This window comes from Pteronotus mesoamericanus, unplaced genomic scaffold, assembly GCF_021234165.1.
Source record: "Pteronotus mesoamericanus isolate MK-2021 breed Mesoamerican mustached bat unplaced genomic scaffold, CSHL_Meso_final scaffold_651, whole genome shotgun sequence".
Lineage (NCBI taxonomy): Eukaryota > Metazoa > Chordata > Mammalia > Chiroptera > Mormoopidae > Pteronotus > Pteronotus mesoamericanus.
Window position 1 is genome coordinate 33,457,452 of NW_026555325.1, and position 20,098 is coordinate 33,477,549.

Consider the following 20,098-nt stretch of genomic DNA (forward strand, 5'->3'; position numbering starts at 1 on the left):
AAAGACTCGGGTTCATCGTCAAAGAATGGATTGATAGCAATAGTATCTACCTCCTAAGTCTGTTGTGAGGATTAAATGAGAACATGCAGATGAAGGTCACCTGGCACATAGAGTGCATGCAACAAATTTTATATTCTTTTGATTATAAACAAGTAAAAGTTGATTTGCCTCATTTATATCTCTAGTAATATGTTTTTAAGTTCTCTTAGCCCAAACTCATACCCACCATCTCCTTTCTTCCTTTCTAACACCATGATTTACAAACCACATTCACATTTTGTGCTAAAGAAGATAATGTTTTTGCTGCTCTCCTTTTTCCAACTGGTTTCCACCCTTTATTAGCCTTCATTATTTCAGCAATTCAATGTAAGCATGCCGCACCAGCCACTGTCCTCGGCACCAGGGCACCAGGGGGAATAAAACAGGCAGCACCCCGCCACCCCCGCATTAGATCTTGCAGTTTGGTGAAAGGGTCCAACAACAACGTGTGTTACCACAGGGACGTGCAGGGTGCCCCGAAGCAGCACTGGCCAGTAGAAATGGCACACGAGCTGCGTATGTAATCCAAAATTTTCTAACAGCCACATTTTAAAAAGTAAAAAGAAAAAGGTACAATTAATTTTAATAATACACTTTATTTAACTCAACACAACATATTCTATTTCAGCATATAACTGATATTAAATGTTGTTGCCACTATATTTTACTTTTTTTTTTTTTTTCCTTGTACTGAGTTTCAAATTCCAGCATGTATTTCACGCTTGCCTCTCATTTCAGACTGGCCACATTTCCAGTGCACAGTGGTCATGTCTAGCTAGTGGCTACAGTATTGGACATTGCAGCTCTAGAAGCAAATAAGTAAGAGGACCTGGCACATTTGACTGACACTGGAAGAATGAGGAAGTCACAAAAGTGAAGGAAACACATGCTAGGCAGAGGGAACAAATTGGGCAAAACCTCCAAAACAAAAAGTTTGGCATATTTGAGGGACTGGAAGAACATACCGAACAATTGTACAAGAGGGAGAATGGTGAAAAATGAGGCTGAAGAGGTAGGCAGGGTGAACTTATAAAGAGCTTTTTAAATTGTGTAAGAAGTTTGGATTTGTTCCCAGAAGAATGGGGAGTCATTAAGAAGTTTTAAATGGAAAAGTGACATGATCAGATTGGTTCTTGAAAAAAAAATCACCATTACTTCAAAGAGAAGATAAACTACAGGGCTCCTGTGCCAGAGCTGCCGCTTCTTGTCGGCTATATGACCCTAGGCAAGGGACTTAACGGCCCTTAGCCTCCGTTTCCTCATCTGTGAAATGGGAATAAGAGTACCTTCATCAAAGGGTTGTTGTGAGTATTCTGTAAGACAATTCAGGTGAAGCACTTAGCACTTAATAAATGTTTATCTTATCCTTTCCTGAGCCTGGAATTCTTTTTGTAGCATGAATCCACAAACCTTCCTTCTTTCTTCCCTTTTCTGGACCTATTGTGAAGCACCTGAACAGATGAGATGAGAGAAGAATGAACAGCTTCCCCTAGGCCACAACCTGCAATCAGACAAGACAAGAAAACCTGTTTTGCTATCTTGTCCTTCACCCCAGTTTTTGTATGTACTTGCTTTTATATCCTGAGAAAGTTTTTATGTGAACTGTGTACTCCCAGAGTTTCTCTGGCCTGTATGTTTATAAAGACTCCCACTTGCTCATCTTTTGAAAATGTGATAAGATTACTGAGGTTTAAAATCCTAATGACAGAAACAGCTCTCAAAATGGCTGCTTAAAGTGAGAAAAAGCAATGAGAATTCCAACCAATAACAGATCAATTATTTATGGTGTTTTAAAGCATAGTGACTCACCCAGACATTTTTCTTGAGGAATTTTGCAATAAAATACTTTAATACTAAGATTAAATCACATGGAGAGAATTTCCCTCATTTCTGGCCAAAATATGAACGTCTGAGGCTGTCCCCTTCCTTCCTTCCTGGTCCTGATCATACACCCTCATCTGCGCTCTGGAGGGAGCACCCCATTGTGTGAAGGAATGAAACTTGGAGTCCTCAAAAATCCTTTTAGGTTTAAATGGTAAGACAATAACATATTAAAAGTTCAGTATATATTTTGAAAAAAGATTGACTTTAAAATGAGTCCAGCATTTCTTTCATTTTAAGCTGCACCGAACAGAGATTTACGGTGTTTCCAACACCAGTAAAGATAGAGGCAGAAAACAGGACAGCAGCCGAGTCCCCTCTTATGATCTTCGATGTGCACCCAGAGTGAGCCCCTGTCCCTACATTAAGTCATGGCTTCCTTCCCAGCCCGACCCTTCCAGAACCTGGAGTCTCACGCAACTGAAGCAGATGGGAATGTGGTATTGCTACTTTCTCTGGAAACAGCCTGTTCATCACCAAATCTTACAATGATTAGTCCCAGCCTGGCTGATGGCTTTCATCAAAGGACTGCTAGCGTTTTGTTCTATGCAGCCAAACATTTCTCCTTTTCCCAAGAGGTATTGTGAAAAATCTGTCCTGAGGGTGAGCTGTAATCCTCATCCTACTTCAAAAAAGAAAAAAAATTATGTCCACTGTTTAAGTTTCTTATTGATAAAAGAATACAATAACATCTGATTTCTTCTCATTATGGTTGCAGATGGTTCAAGTAGTTCTAAAGCCTTTTAAATGACTTGGAATAAAAAGGATTGCGACCCAGAGGTAGAAATGTCAGGTTTCTAAAGTATGCTTAAGCTTCCATCAGCTTATTATTCTTCTAGTAATAGCAAGACTTTGGATTGGATTTTTTTTTCCCTCTTATGCACTCTCTAGAAAATTAGAAAAATATAAAAAGGGGAAGAAAGGAAAATATGAGGGTAATCAAATTTTAAAAGTGAAATATATCACACGACTTACGTGTTTGGCTTTGTGAGCTAGGCAGTCTGTACATCTGACTGGAACCATCATCTGTACTAGTGCAACTGATGGTTAAGGAAAATCATCAGTTTGTGTTTAGGAAACCTGGCTTAAGAGCCAGGTGTGAAATAACTTGGTATCTTATGCCGTATGCTACTTTTCTACCTTGTTTTCATATTTTATATGCTATGGCTTCTAGGACTTTGATAGTTTTTGTTTTGATGAGCTTTGTAAAGGCTTAAAAGGCTTCTTGAAAACATTAATAGGATTTTCCTATTCCAGGAATTCTGCATAACCTAAATCAAATATACAACTGTTCTCAGGTTCCTGAGTCTGCAAAAGTTATCAAAGTCATTTACTTGAATGTTTTAGTCCAATAAATAAAGTTGTATTTATTGCAGCTTTCGCCGACTAAGTTGTTGGAGACAGGAAAAAAAATCTTTTAAAGTTTTCAATTAATAGAAATAGACTTTCATGCAGAAGACTATGCAAAAGTCAATTGAGTGCATGATTTTCAATTCAAAGTGGAGGACAAAGAACTCTTTTTTTAATGGTAATTATTTTACCTTCCCCAACTGGGAGTTACTATGCTATTAAGATAGTGGCTTAGGGCATTTTGCAAAGCATGCAGTTAAAAGTTAGGAAAATGTATTTGTATTTTCCTATTGGAAATGTTTGTCTTAATTGATTAATTTGTTCCACATTAATATTTATTAGTCTTAATACAGAAGCCAATGGCTACATCCAAGAGGCTAAAGATAGACCATTTTCCCAAGAGTTTATCCAGAAGAAATGTCCCATCCAAATTGCCTTTGATGTAAGCTTCATCATTTGTCAATGTGTGTCAAGAACCTGAACTCATGACCTAGGCATTCTGCTTCTGGGGATTGATTCTGAGAAGGTAGCTCCAAATATGGGCGAATGAGGGGAATTTTTGCCTAAATTCATAGTATATTTATACAGCAAATTATTAAAAGAACTCAAAGCTACAACCACCGGACCATTAAATTTATGCTGTATACACTTAATGAAATTTTTACATGATGGTTACAAAGAATTTGTAGTAATATGTGAAATGGTTTATACTTTAGTGTTCTGTATAAAAGGAAAATACAAAATTTTACCTAGGGTATTATCACATTTCAGTTAAAAATAGAAGAAAACCCACACTTAGACAAAAGGGATTAATATTAATATTCCAAAATAGTAATCATAGTTATCTTTGGTGGTTTATATGATTAAATATTTTTATACTGTCCAATGAGCATGCATTATTTTGTGATTTAAAAAAAACCTACCAATAACTAAGTATATGCCTTTACCACAATTGATAATCTGACTTTCCATAGTCTTCTTAACAAAGCTGAATCTATAATACCTTCACCTGTAGCATCTTCCTGCACCTTCTCCCCTTTTCTAAACAGCTCTATTCTACAGCTAGACTAGGGGACTCAGAATACTTTAAACTCTCACCTCTGTGGTTTGGGCTCTAGCCTACGCTACACTCTACATGAATTTTCACATGCAAAAAAAAGAATCTGGACACAGAACTTACACAATTCACAAACAATAATTCAAAATGGATCACAGACCTAAATGTAGAATGATAAAACATAACACATCTATAACATACTGCATAACATGTAATATCATGAATTATAATGTATAATTCTAGTTTGAATAAAAACATGTATAAATATCAAATTATTCCATGGACATTTGAGAATGTCCTTTGTGCTGTGCTAACATTGATTTATTAAATTTCAAAGAGGATTATTGTGGCAAATGGTGCTAAATTTGGGTTACAAGGCTAGGGTGGGGCTACAAAATGTTTATAATGAGATTGGCCCAATTAGGGTCACACCCTCTGACACAATCTGAGAAGCTACAGAAACTACTTAAAAATAAAATCAGCCCACTGCAAATGATTTTTCTCACCCTTGGTGCTTTGAAGATTCATAATTAATGCATTAGATGAAACAATTTAAAGAACCCCTGGAGGAGATTAGTGATCAAGTAAGGGTGGTCCTGAATTACTTATTTTGAGAGATGTGTAGACCGTTTGCTGCAGACATCAGCTGTGGTCCTGGGTTGACCTTCGGGCCTCTCTGCGTCGCCTGAATCTCCATTGCTGCAAATATTTCCCTCCTTGCACCGCAGCTATTTACGGTTCTCCAAGGACAACATGAGATCCTTAAAATCAAAATTTGTGTTCTTGCTATCTTGGAATCCCTGTGGTGCTTTGTTCCTAGTTATTCATTAAATATTTACTTGACTAATAAGTGGAAAAATCTCTGAGGAGCTTTTACCTGGAAGTAGTATAAAAAGAATGGAAAGAATTTTCCCTCTTTTCACTTCTGAAACTTCAGTTTTACTCTTCATGCTTAGATATGGAAAGACTCAGTTTTTTGGATGTTGGCAAACAATTTGTGGACTACTTTACTTTTGCTTCTTCCTTCATAGACATTCTCTTCTGTTCATATCAGTAATGAGATGTTTTAAGGTTTGAAGGGAGAAACATTAATTTGAAGTTGAATTTTTGCATTTCCTTTAGATAAGGAAGTTCTCAAAAACAGATGGCCCCAGAGAGCCATGGAATCATACCTCGCCATCATCTTGACTATCTCTTATTTTCTCATGATAGACAAAGATACATTTTGAGTTTTCACTGTTTTGGCAAGTATTTCAGAATGTTTTTTGGACAGTTTTGAGAATTCATACAAGTGATGGAACCTTCAAGATGCACACACATACATATACACAAAATTTTGCTTATAATTTTCTGGGTTAACAGAATTTATAGACTTCCAGAAGTCCACACACCTATCCTAAGTATAAACATGTGTATTCCCAACACCCCAGAAATCTACTGTATAAAGTCCAACAGAAAGATGTGCATATATTCACCAAAAGACATGTACTAGAATGTTCAGAGCACAGCTATTCTCAGTAGCCCATCAACAACAGAGTGGACAGTAGATTATGGTATATTCCTGTAATGGAATGAGAAAAACAATTTATAGCCACATGCAACCGTGTCAATAAACCTCACAAACATAATATTGAATGAAAGAAGTTGGGTACAGAAGGTATGTGTCCAGGGATTTTATTTAGCTAAAGTATAAAAACAGATTGCCCTTAGTTGGAGGAGTGGCTAGAAGAAAACAAGAGTTTCCTTCTGGGGTGGTGGTATTGTTCTGTTTCTTGATTTGGGTACTAGTTTGCATGAGTATGTGTGTGAAAATGTACTGACCTAAATGACGTGTACATTTTTACATGCATATGCTAAGCTTTAATGAAAAGTTAAAAGAAAAAGCCTACTTTAGAACAATAAATTAACTTAATCACCTTATCAAAAACATAAATAAAAATATATGTACCAACCCTCCATTATACATAGGAAAAAAGTAAAGACCTTGGGATTTTGAAAGTGAACATTTGAGTGATACCTATGCATATGTGATCCTGACACATGGCCTGAAAGGCAGCAGTTTGTAACCTTCAATTTTACTTTGAGGGTGGCTCAAAGGAAAAAAAAGAATGCATATTTTATGTTTGTATGCCTAAAATGCACCCAGCAAAAACGTTCCCAATCACCAACCTCCGCAGATGGTGGTGTTCAGGAGTACCACTGGGTGAGTGTGAGTCTAGGCAACCACCTAGCATTTTTACACATATATCTGTTCATTTAGTAACTCTAGAAAATATTTAGAATACGGATTGCAATTGTCGATCTAAGTATCTACTGTTTAAACACTAATGACATCCTCAAAGGTATGTAAACACATGAAAAATTAAAGAGTATTAAAGTCAGTATGTAATTAAATGTTTTACAGCTATTTCATTTAAATATTTGCTATACCTGGCAAAACAGACCTTTTTTCTAGCAGATCATAGTAAGTTCCAGCACCATTTGTTGGGAAGATTGTCTTTTCTCCATTCTCTTGCCTTTGCCTCTTTGTCAAAGATCAGTTTGTGTGAGTCATTTATGTGGGTCTATTACTGCATTTTCTGTTCTGTTTCCATTTGTCTGTTCTCCTGCCAATAACACACTGTCTTAATTACTGTAGTTTTATATTAAGTCTTGAAGTGGATTCCTATCCTTCGATATTGTGTTGATTCTCCTGGGTCTTTTGCCTCTCTATAAACTTTAGAATCAATTTGTTAATATCTACAAGATAACTTGCTAGATCCAGCTTTTAACTCCTAGCCTTTGTTGGAGTCGAATCTCTGAAGACACTGAGCTGGGCCCCCAGCACGTGGGAGAGGGGTGTGGTCGGCCTTCTCCCTCCCCCACCCTCTCCCGCTCCCCCATCTCTGTTGCTGGTCCATGGAGGAAAGGGAGAGAGGAAAGACATTTCTTTCTTAGAGTTTATCTAAGCAGATCTCTCTGCTTACATTACCCAATATATTCTTGCATATTGTCTCCTTTTTTTATTAGTCTTATTAATGGAATATGATTCCATAGTTATCATGTTAATCATAGTTCATTTAAATTTCCTGTCTGACAACTCCAAAATCTGTGTCATATCTGAGTCCGGCTCTGTTGTTTACTTCATCTGGCAGACTCTATTTTTCCTTTCCTTTAGCATGCCTTGTAGTTTTTGGTTGAAAGCCAGACATGATCTATTGGGTAAGAGGAACTGAGATAAGCGGGCCTTTGTGTGAGGTTTTTTTATGTAAATCTGGGTAGGATTTGAGCTGTGTTTAATGTTTGTTGTAGCTATAGATGCCAGAGGCTGCAAATTCCTCTAGTGTCCTTGTTTTTGTTTCCTTGTCTTTGGGCTTCCCTAAGAACTTCTCCTTAGGTAAAGTCTGCATCCTTTTCTTTTTCTTCCAATTTTATTTTGTATTGGTCTCAGGTGCAGCATACTAGTATACTACAGTAGTTACTATGCCAGTAACACTAGTATACTTTACATAGTGTTCCCCTCAAGATTTCCAGTACCCCAAATGGCACCATACGGAGTTATTACAACATTTTTTACTATATTACCTATGCTTTTCTCACATCCCCCCTGATTTTTCGGTAACTTAGAGTCTGCATCTTGCAGTTCTTTCAGCTGTAACCCACGGTTTTTATACTGGCATGGTTGGGGCATATAATGGAAGGGAAGTGTCCTATAATCTTATGATTATATCTCAGCCATTTAGTGGACATGTGTCCCTGCACTGTGATCTTTGCAATTATTTCTTAGCTCCTTTTTTCTCTCAAGTGAGACAGAAAGGCTAGAGAGGACTAGAGTTAGAGAAAAGCCCTTCCACCAGGTGGGATAAGACTCTAATAAAGTCTTTTCCCCAGAGAGTCTTTACTCTTAGTCAGGGAGGACGCTCTGGGTATGCTTCCCAGTGGTTTCTGTTCCCCTCCCCTGCCAGAACCTCAAGATATTTTTGGCTCTTCACCAAGAAAACCCAATGGGGTTCTAGGTGGTAAAACCCACAAAAGTGTGGGGGTCCCCCTAACACCACCTCCCAGGAGTTTCTCACTCTCAAGCTACTCCACATTCAGCCTCTGTGGCAATTAATCAAAATTACCATTGTTAAAAGATAAACTGAGGCATACTAAACATTTTAAGTTTATTTGATGAGATTGGGCATGTTCAGGGTGGTGTGGCCATAGACTAGTTTATTTGAGCGAAGGTTGTTTGCATCCGGCAGACCCCAACCAGAAGCAGTTAGGAGCACTCTACCAACAGGGGCTCAGGGAGATATTTCTACAGAGAAAAGGGAGATGCAAAGCAAGGAAATTAGCTGGCTATAGCTTCCAGCCGACTTGGCTGTTTGAGGCTGGTTGTCCTTAGGTTTCAATTTCATAACCTTGAGGCATTTACAGGCTTAGATTTTGGCTTGCTTGCGTAAGCTGCCGAGGCACAGAGGCACCTCGGTCTAATGGCCTCCTTGTGTAATTAATTTAACACCATTTAAATGTTCCCACCAGTTTGTGGGTTCTGTTCCAGGTGGCCAAACCTCAGCCGCAAACCCTCCAGGTTCCCCTGTCTCGCTCCATTTTCGGGGGGCGGGGTGTGGAGGTGGTGCAGTTCCTCTGGAACCTCACTTCTCTGATGGGCCTAGAGAAGTCATTATTTTCACTCTGTTCCACTTTTCTTGTTGTAAGGGTGGGAGTAACACCTTTTAACCCCTATACATGTGGGATCTGAAACTGGAAACCTACAAGCCTGTTTTGAACTAGTGAAGACTTAAAAAATTAAAAAGCCTACAGATAGAAGCCAACGCTGTCTATGGATGATTTTTCCATTTAATAAGTGGAAAAACTTACCCAGTTATTTCAGAGCGGTGAAATCTGTCAATGAGCCTGGCTTAGTCGTTACTTCAATTTTATCTAGTCAACCAAAGATTGATGACATCGATGATAATTATTACAATCTTAGTTGTATCATTCCAAAATGCCAAAATAAGGAAATATAACTCCTAAAAGTTTATCTTTCTCACTAAAAAAATTGAATATTATTCCCCCGCTTTCTAGAGATTTTTCTCACCTGAAATGAGAGAGAGAAAATCTGAATCCAGAATGTTGTTGCTTTTACTTGGACACAGATTATCTCACTGACTGTTGAGTCCATAGAGGTTTTGCTTTCCCGAGGAGACCAAGAGCTCAGGTAGCCTGGGCACTTTGTCAGAGTCTGCTAGTTTAGCCCAGCATGCTGCTCTGCCCACAATAGGCCTTCATTAAATACTTGAATTCAGTTGGGTGTGGACTATATGACTTTTTACTGCACTGGGTTGCCAGAGTCCTGCCCTGAGCTTTGTGCCCCAATCTACCTTGTTATTCTTATCACTTGGCATAAAATGTTGTGCCTTGCGAAAGGCTTCTGTGAGCAAGTACTGGAGCAAAAAGAATTACCTGCTTTCAAAAGGGCCTGAATATGGTTTTTCACGAAGCCTATTACAGTGCCTTATACCTCATTGTGATCTACTGGGGAGTTATTGTGTATCCTGTAATGGAGGCTAAATTCATATTTTACATAACCTGATTAGTATTTCTGAATTGGCTCTGGTACTAAAAGGAATATTTTCCCTTACTGTTTCTCCTTTTCAGTAGTAATAGAAACATAATAAAATGCAGTAGAATGCGTCTGCTCTCCAGAAACAAACAAAAATCAATTACGGTCAATCCTGAGGGAAGTCTTCAGTGGAGAAAGCCAAGAAAAGCAGAGAGAAAGCTGAATACCTCTGCCTTTATCTGTTCTCTCTGCCTAGCTTTTTAGGATCATGTTTTCATGGCCCAGTTTGGATTCATTCATGCCTAGGTAAGAAGGAAGAATTGTTATTCTCAACGCATGATTGTTGTGTGTAAGTGTACGAAATTTAACTGGGGAAGGGTCTATTCCTCTTCAGGGCCCATTTGTAGTACGTGTTCCCTGGCTGGAGGTCAAAACATAGGGCCGCCCCAGGAAACAAACTAAGGAAGCATCAGCCAAGGCCCACACTGCTCGCCCCCTGTCCGCCTGCCTTGTCTGCAGCCCAGCACAGTGGGTGCCCAGGGGACACGGAATTGTGAGCGGGTGAGAGGGCCGAGAGAGATGCCACAGCCCAGCCCCCACTCCACAGCCGCCATGGCCACCCTGCTGCGCCTGCCCTGGCCCTGTTTGTCCGCAGAGCCACTCTCACCCTTCCTGTGCTCTGCCGGACATTCTGAGGGAGGCCGGCCTCCGCAGGATGCTTCCCAGGCTCCTCTGCCCTGGGTTTTGCTCCTAAGGCTAGTTTTCTTGCTTTGATCATCTCACTACTCTTACCAGGCTACTTCTAACCTAATCATGTATAAAATGAAATTCTTTTCCTTATTTCCCCGCCTTCTGGCTGAAGGGAAATGGAGGTAGGAGGGCATCACCTCCCCTCTCAGCAGGGGAGCATCTCTAGTGCCGGCCAAACCTCTTGGACCTAGAAGTTCTCCGGGTGGGTTCCAACTCCCATCAGGACACGGGACTCTGGTTCTGGTCATGCTCCTTCTCCTTCTGCTCCTCTGCCTGAGGATTCCTGCTTTGCTAGCACCCGGGGGACCTCCCAGGTGCCTGTTTGGCTTAGCTCTTCCACCACCCACAGAGCCAGTTCAGGCGTTACATTTCCACTGTGGGAAATACTGAGTGGTATCCACTTTCTTGCTCAGACTTTGACTGCCACCCATGTCCCTGGTATATTTGTCTTAGTCCTGGTAGGAAAGTTCCTTCATGCCAAATTGTTTTGTGCTCACAAAGTTGCTTTTGAAAAAGTTAAATCATCTCTTCATCCACTGATGGGTATTTGGGTCGTTTCCATGTATTAACTATTGTGAAAAATGTTGAGATAAACATGGGAGTAAAAAAGATGTGGTACATATGCATAATGGAATATTATTCAGCCATGAAAAAGGAGGATGTTCTGCCATTTACCACAAAATGGATAAACCTGGAGCACATTATGCTGCATTAGATACAGTCACACAAAGACAAATACTATATGATATCACTTATATGTGGAATCTAAAAAAGTTAAACTGGTAAAAAAAAAACAGAGTAAAATGGAAATTATTAGAGGTGGGGTGGAGGAATAAGAGGGATGGTTTTTCAGAGTACAGACATGTAACAAGTAGTACGTAAGCCATAGAGCTCTAATGCACTGTATGATGAATATAGATAGTAATATTGTATTATAGTTATGTAAGACGATAAGTATCACTATATCAGCAATTATTAAATGTATAAATGTGTCAAAGTAACACTGCAGTATACCTTAAACTCATCCAATGTTACACGTCAAATTTATTTAATTACAAAAGTAGTTAAGTCAGACCAAGCATGATGCATGGTGCTATCATCTCAGTAGGCCACGGTACTTATTGCGGAAAATTTTTTTAAGATCACGTCTGATATCTGATAGCCTAGAAGGGCTTAAATGCTTTTTTTTTCAATGAACTTGAGTCAAACAGAACACAAATTCTTCCAGGGGGCATGCAAAGTTGTCTCTAGAAGAAAAGGCAACTCAGGTGGGGTGGGGTCATTGCACCTGCAGCTCAGACACAGGGCCCGATTCACCCTCCATCTCTTCCAGTTATTAGTGGGAAGCTCAGTCCCTCTGCGTCTCTGCCCTTTGTTTTTCTCTAAAGCACTGAGAGTAATAATAAAGTAAGGAGATGGCACGTGTACGGGCACGTGGGCAGACACCACATGTAAAGGGCCTGTGACAGCGAAGGCTTGGTCTTGCCTCTAGGGCCGCTGCCCTCATGAATATTGCCAGCCTGCTGCTTCGCCTGTTCTGTCTCACATAATCGTTTATAAAATGAAATTCTTTTCTCTGTTCTCTAAAGCACAGCTAAAGTAAAATTCTCAAAAGAACTTTCCTTGAAAGCCAAGGAAACCAAAAGGGAAATGAATAAGTGGATCCAAAAGTGATAATCAAGTCCCCCTTACGACACGGGGGAGTTCCTGAACAGGTATTAGCATGGGCTGTCCCAGGGACCTGGCCTACCTGTCACAAATGCCCTCTCTCACACTGTGTGGCTGCTGGGCACAAACACAGATCTTGGAACATAGGAGCTTGCCTAACTGAATAGAGTGTCTTTTTCAAAGACATAATTTTTATTTCCCCAAAATAAAACTTCCCCCGCTTTCACCCTGCATGTGTTCCTTGGAGGTTTTATTCAAATAAAGGGACTGAGCCTTCTCAAAGCATCGGTTCATTATGTTGCCTTCAAGCCTAAAATCTTTGAGCCAGGGAAGGTTCTAAGGATGTTGTCTATCAACAGATTAAATAGCCTCCCAGTCCTGGAGCTGGTACTAGGGTTATGTAGCTAAAAGACAACCTAGTGTACCTTTTACCCCTTTACAAGCTGCAAATCAAAGAAACGACTCTGGTTGAAGCCTGATACTGCCTCCTGCTTTTATAATACATCCTTTTTAGGGTCCCAAGGGACCAAAAAGAAAATTATCCTTCAAAATAAACTAACCTAGGGACCACTTATTAGCATTTTATTAACATACAGCCATTTCTGTAGAAACAAGCAAAAAGATGCAATTTTCCAATACTGTTTCATTGCACCTACTGAAGAATAAACCTTCATCACTAATGCTCCAGCATGAGCATCTTGACCTCTATCTCAGCCAGCCTCTCAAAGACTAATGCAAAGGAAAGTAGCTTTTTTTAAATATAGGAAAGAAAAGATTACCTTAGAAGTTAATCCCATGTCTATCTATTCTAGACCACATATACCTGCACCTCTTCTTTCCAAGACAGGAAAAGGAAATAGTTTTCTACTACTAGTTCCAAGAATAATCAAAAGCTTCTACAGTTTGGATTGTCCTAGACACAAACCAACCTGTGTAATGTAAGGAGGCAGGTGGCAGGAGTACTGAGCACTCATAACTTGGAAACAATCAGCATGTTTTAACTGCATGCATTTCCTGAGCCTGGGTACATGCTGGTCTGGCACTTGTGAATATTTTTTTGCAGGAGATTTGGCAGCTCAGAATCCTCTCTGTCTTCTTTGAGGAGGTGGTACAAGCACAGGGACTCCTTAAGCTCATGGCCCCTCTCCCACTGAAAGGGGTATCATAAGGGAGTACGGGTTATTGCATAGTAAAGTTGGTCTCTGTTTAAAACTAGTATTAAATGGGGCCAGAGTGGCACTTCTTGGCATGTGCTGGTTGTAAACAGTATGCTGCTGAAATGCTATAATATTGCTTGACACCTGCGCTCTAGTGATTTCAAGAGGAAAAATATTTTACTAGATGTTAGCGAGGTGATGAAAATATTTAGTAAGTTCAGTGAGATTTTAGCCATGCTAGGTGAACCTGTGTCCCATCTATTCTTTTCTTAAAGCTTTGTAGTCTTTTCCCTTTTTCTTTAATGCTATTATAATTTTAAAAGAATCAACCCACTTGAAATTTATCTTGATAAAAAGATAGGTATTTATGTTTATACATGTCTGTTTGTATTAGGTATATAAAGTATTTTAAATTAGTATTGACTTTTACCCCCACTGATTATATTTACATAATCCTGTATAAAATTAAGATTACAGTGAAAACCTACCAACTTATTTTCAATGTAATGGCTTCTATTTGCAAAAGGTGGGGGGTTTTTTAAGCATAAAGTATAATAATCTGTAACAAATTGCCGCAAGCTTATTGGCTTAAAACAACACAAATGAAAAACCTTACAGTGCTGTAGTGTAGAAGTCTGAAATGGGTCTCACTGAGCTAAAGCCAGACTATCAGCAGGTCAGTTCCTTCTGGAGGCCCTAGGGGGAATCCATGTCCTGTTTTGTCCTTTCCGTCTGCTAGAGGGTGCCCTCTTTCCTTGGCTTTTGGCGTCTTCCATCATCAAAGCCAGCAAGATCGGGCTTAGTCCTACTCACTCTGCCATCTTTCTGGTTCTAACTCTTCTGCCTCCCTCCTCCATCTTTTAAGGGCCCATGTGATTACATTGGACACACGTGGAAGCATCAGGCTACTCTCCCACTTTGATCCTTAATTTAATCACATCTATTGAGTCCCTTTTGCTATGGAATCTAATATATTCACGGGCCCTGGGGACGAGGGCATAACATGTTTCAGGGGACCATTATTCTGCCTACTGCAATCCCATAAATAAACCTACCATCTTGTCTTACCTTCTGGAAGTGGCATAAACAGTGTAGTACTGATGGTTCTACTGCCACCTTTGACCGAATCTCTCTCTCTCTTCCTTTTGGAGATGCCATTACCAAATATTTCAGAGAAATAGGAGGGGTTTCAGTAGAACTAGGGGACTCAACTGTGTAGTTGTGTAGCAAGTCATTCCCCTGGGGTTTCAAATCAGCACCTTCATGTGAAGCCTGTGGATAAGAACTGAAGCTTTATCTAGACCCTGGAGCTGTTCAGATGGCCGGAATCCTGGAAAGTGTGCGCCGCTTTGCAAATGGAAGAGAAGGTCCATGAGCTGCTGCAGTGGGTTCTAGGAAGTTGAATGCATACAAATGCCAAGAAGTGTTGTTTTAAAAATTAAGGTTTCTTTCTAAAAATACAAATTGCAGAAAAAGAATTTTTACTACATGATGGAGGATGAAACCACTCATTTGCATCCTAAATCAATACTTTAGCCTTAGCCCCTAAGATAGGTCATTTTAATCTCTATTTATGTTTATCTTGTTTTTCTTTTTCTCTGCTCTGAGGTTTTTATGCTTTCGGTAGATATCAGTTTTCTTCTCATTAAGTCTACAAACATCATCATTCCTGTCTGTTTATTTCATTTTTAATAATTTATATTTAAATTTTGGCAAATTGAATGGTCTAATTTTGCCCTTTGAATGCCTATGCATTCAAGTTCTGTAGGCAGATTTTACCTCTTGGTTCTTTTAAAATTCTATTTTGAGTTTTATAAAAATGGACGTTTCTTACTATCCCCCCAACCCACAATTTTCTTTAATGAACTTTTTGTTTAATTTCCTTTTGCTGTGACATTTTATTTTTCAGACACCTCTCATTGAACCTCACGTTCCTCTTCGTCCTGCTCACACCATTACCAAGGTAATGGGATGTCAGTGGGTTGATGAGCCATCAGTAACCACTGGAGGTGGTCCTTATGGCAGAGCATCACACCAGGCAGCCTCAGACACATTCTCCAGAGACGATAAATATGCAGTGGGTCTTGGTTCTCAACATGAAACAGTTACACATATGAAAAATGTAAATGTATGAATGAGTTGTATTTTTCAAACCAGAGTCAGATTGGAAAGTGATTTAAGGATTCAGCTGGCTTGTTTTGCTTCTATAAACTCTCCTTCTTTCTCTTCCCCTCCTTCCACCTGATTAAAATCCAGGTCCCTTCAGAAAAGATCCTCAGAGCTGGAAAAATTTTACGAAATGCCATTCTTTCTCGAGCACCTCACATGATAAGAGATAGAAAATACCACCTGAAGACATACAGGTATGTGCAACAATTCTAAAGTCTGCCAGCCCCTCAGGTTCATGTTTAGTGAAATTGAAACAAATTTGCATTTCCCCATTTTCATGCATGGGCAGCATGTTTTCTAATCCTCATGGTTCTGGAAGATTCAAGCTTGTCTTGGATCCTGCATAACTTTAATTATCCTTAATATTCCCAGCAGTTTGTCCTAAAGTAATTTGCTTGAACATTGGTTTAATCGTGATGAACAAATAGAGGGAAACTTTTGTATTTCTGTTTACTGGTGTTTTTTCGGAAAACTTTATTGAGATGAGATTCAACTAATATGTACTGGGCATTTATTTATGCTTGAAGCCCTGTACCAGGCCTCTTTCTATACATTATCTCATTTTATCCTCATGGTAATCTTCTAGGTAGGTGTATGGCCATTTTTCAGATGATAAAACTGAGGCTCAGAGAGATTAAATAGTCCAAGTCATAAATCTAGTGAGTGGCAGAGCCAAAATTTAAACAAAGGTTGGTTCAGTGGTCTTTTCATTCAGCCTATCGTTTCTTCATTTCACAAACATATTGAACACCCATTGGCCACCAGGCATTATTGTTTTTCAAGCCCTATGGGTACATGAATGAAAAATATATATACAATGTCCTTTACAGATTTTACTTAGAAAGTAAATGTAGATTTTATTCTATCATGTATATAATAGATATCACAGCTATAGTCATATAGAATTAAGGATTCATTATAGCTGTCACTGGAGTTAAAAAAAATAATAAAGACTGGAGCAGCATGATCCTTCTGGGAATGACTATGCCATGATGAGTCAAATAAGAATATATATCTAATCTCTACCTCCTGGTTTTATCAATTCAGTAAGGGTTTAGGAGCTGGAATGGCCGACAGGTGGCACACGGGCCTTCATGCTCTCCTCCGACCCGCCATTCAGGCTCACGGCCCTCTTCCAGCAGGCGGTCCGACCCGCTTCCCACTCATCCTAGACGTGACCTCGGAACCCGTCAGACTCGGCCTGAGTCAAAACCCACTTGATTCATGCAAACCAAGTTCATGAGACAGTGCAAAGCTAGAATACACATTTTAAGTCACCATGAAGGGGATATATCTTTTTAGTGACTATCAACTGTGATAGAACCTGTAAAATTATACCTGGCTAACCCTACAGAAAACCATCAAGAACATGTGCCTCAAGATTCAGTCTTTTTCCCAAGGACAGAGATGGAAAAACATTGCGAATTCTATCCGATCATGTTTTCTGTGCTCCACACAAACTAACGTTGTTCTGCTTGCATTTATCATGAATGTGTTTTATTTACTTATTTTGTTTTTATTTTCAATTACAGTTTACATTCAATATTATTTTATATTAGTTTCAGGTGTACAGCATAATGATTAGACGATCATATATTTACAGTGGTCCCCCTGATATTTCTGGTACCCGCCTGGCACCACACATAGTTATGACAATATTATTGACTGTATTTCCTATGTTGTACATTATACTCCCATTAGTATTTTGTAACTAACAACCTGTACTTCTCAAGCCCTTCACCTTTTCCACCCAGTCCCCCCACCCTCCTCCCCTCTGGCAACCAGTGGTCTGTTATCTGTATCTATAAGTATGTTTCTATTTTGTTCATTTTTATTCTTCTTTAGATCCCAAAATGTTTACAATACCAAAATGGATAGTTTATTTGTTCCATTGGCCTCTTTTTGTTAGAATTTTTGAAACAAGATGGGATTTAAGAAACAGTCTTATCAGTAGCACATTCCTCTTAGTACATATTCCATCTCTTGAGACAGATTGTTCATCTGACCCCTTTAATGTTGATATTTACTAGCTACCATTTTGGATACTTATACTTGGAAGTCCTTGCCTCCAGCCCTGGAATCTCACTCTTTTGGGAGTCTGTGGTCCCTACACACTGCTATAATTTTAAAGGAAGTTAAGGTTAAAAAGAACTGAGTTTAACCTCTTTAACTCATTAAGTGAATTTCAAGATCTCATATGGCAAAAGGGCCTTTTTCTTTTTAAAATTTGGTCATGCTTTCCCAAGTGTTGACTTGCATTAGGGAAACTTCATTAAAATGTGTCATCTTTGGTGACAAATCATGGAAACTAGAAGTCAGAAACCATAATCGCTTTCTTGCTCCATAGTACTAAGATTTTACACCCCTGAAATATAGGTGTTATGTCTATTCCACACCCTATGACACAAATTAATGATCTGTTGGTAATGACCCACAGACTCAACCGGAAGCCAACAGCATGATTTCTTTTTTCTGCAACACAGTTTGAGTTCCTTGTTCCAGATCTTGTTCCCAATGCCATCTGCATCCTCCTCCCTGCTCCTCACCCCATTATATTATCCCTGCGGTATTAGGCGGTAGAAGTCTCCCCAGATGCAGTATCATCCCTAATGACCACTCTGTTAGTGATCTGCCGTCACTTCTAAAGTGGCTAGGGGTCGTTAACAGAGAGGAAACCCCGTGACCCCATCAGCTACAAATGAGCTAGCCTGGTGTCTTTGTTCTGTGTCCTGACCCTGCGCAGGATTCTTAGGCCCTCTACCGGGGCCCAGATGGCCTGGGGTCGTCTGAATTCCACGTGCTCTTTTTGGTAAAGACAATCTTTGGATTAAAAACCACAGGAGGCTGATTTTGTTTATGCTTTTATAAGACTTTGGCCGTTGATCAATTCTCAAATTAGAAGAGAAATATTTTGAAAGATCATACGTTTAGTCCAGAATGAAGAATAACTAGGGCCTCTTTGCCCATTGCAGCTTCAGTGTGTGGGCATAGACTAATCAGAGCAGTCCTGGAACTCTAACTGCTTTCTCAGAACCTCCTCCTTGTGAAATACTTTAGGGCACCCCTGCATCAGGGCATCCCAGGAGCTCTAATAAATTTCAGTTCCTGGAAAGGACCTCAGAGGTCATCTTTTCTTCCTCCTTTCTTTTACAGATGAGAAAACTGAGAACCAGAGAGTTGAAACAATATAGCCAAAGTCCTATGGCTAATAAGTTGCAGAGCTGGTCCCGGCAGGCTAAGCCTCTTTCTAAAGTGCCAACAGTACCAGGAATCTCCTCCAATTGAAACTAAAAAGGAGCTCCCTGGGCTTGACCCAGGCTCACCCAGGCCCCAGAGCTGGTGACATCCTTAGCATGGGAGGGAGGCCACCAGTGACTCAGATCCAGCTGCTCTGTGACTCCCTACCTCCTCCATTGTCCCTTGGGATTCATCCCTGGGACTTAAAGATTCCATTTTCTCCCTTGAACCATGATGCCACGGACACCTGCTTTCTCTGTCACCCCACTGAAGGTTTTATTTACTGTTTCTGTGTGTGTGTGTGTGTGTGTGTGTGTGTGTGTGTGTGATTATATGTTTCCTAACTAATGCATGTAGTTTGCCCATCCTGACCAACTTACTGCAGAGGGGCATCTTAGGGATGAATGTGTGACTACACAGGAAGCCTTTGGAGCTCTTCAGAAGACAGGCTCTGTAGAAGTGCTGATACTCATTACGTGGAACTTATTTCTGAGAGATTTGCATCGCTAATTGCTTGTTTCTCCCAACACCCCTCTGAGGAAGATCAGTAGTATTACTTGAAAATATAAAGTGCTATATAATTTTGCACTTACACAGCGCCTTTCATGGAGCACCTCCGAGTGCCTCACAAACATTAACTCATTCCTCCCAAGGCTCGGGTGAAGGAAGTCAGAACTTTGCTTTGCCTTCATTTTACACTGAGATTTTCTGAGATAGGCACAAGATGAGAGAGTTTCTGGCCCTGCACTGTTTGGCTTGCCAGATGATGCTTCCTGTCTAGCAGCCCTTTGGTCTCCCCTGCTGCTGCAACCAGTAATGTTCTTTTGTTTCGCCAGCCCTGCTTGGAAGTTCTCTCATGAGCAGAGTAGGTTCCTTGGTTTATTCAAAAGTTTGAGAACCCGAGGCCACACCGTGTGGTGCTTTGCTTGCGCCATGTGATGGCAGAGCACTAAGCTCTTTGGGGGGCCTCCTCTCAGAAGAGACACCTTCATCTACAAGGGGGTGATCTTCCATTCTTTGGGTTCCCCTCCTCTTAGACAATGCTGTGTGGGAACTGAGCTGGTGGACTGGATGCTGCAACAGACCCCGTGTGTTCACTCCCGAACTCAAGCTGTCGGCATGTGGCAAGTTCTGGTGGAAGACGGTGTCCTCAACCACGGTAAGATGAGCCACCGTCCCTGGAAAACCCTCAAGAAATGCTAAGTGCGTTTCCCTGGGTAAGTCATTGCTGAACTCCCCAAATGGGCAGGAAAGAATTAC

The 20,098-nt window shown here is 40.1% G+C and overlaps 1 protein-coding gene across 8 annotated transcripts in view; it reads left to right on the plus strand.

Annotated features, from left to right (window-relative positions):
• RAPGEF4 (Rap guanine nucleotide exchange factor 4) overlaps positions 1–20,098 on the plus strand; it is a 281,411-nt gene that overhangs the window by 178,659 nt on the left and 82,654 nt on the right. For 6 of the 8 annotated variants that reach the window (XM_054562621.1, XM_054562623.1, XM_054562624.1 and 3 more), the window contains 3 exons: positions 15,342–15,395; positions 15,689–15,795; positions 19,876–19,997. In XM_054562621.1, the coding sequence (XP_054418596.1) occupies positions 15,342–15,395; positions 15,689–15,795; positions 19,876–19,997 (283 nt within the window). The remainder of the gene's footprint in view (positions 1–15,341; positions 15,396–15,688; positions 15,796–19,875; positions 19,998–20,098) is intronic. The other 2 variants (XM_054562622.1, XM_054562628.1) reach the window with 1 other exon arrangement.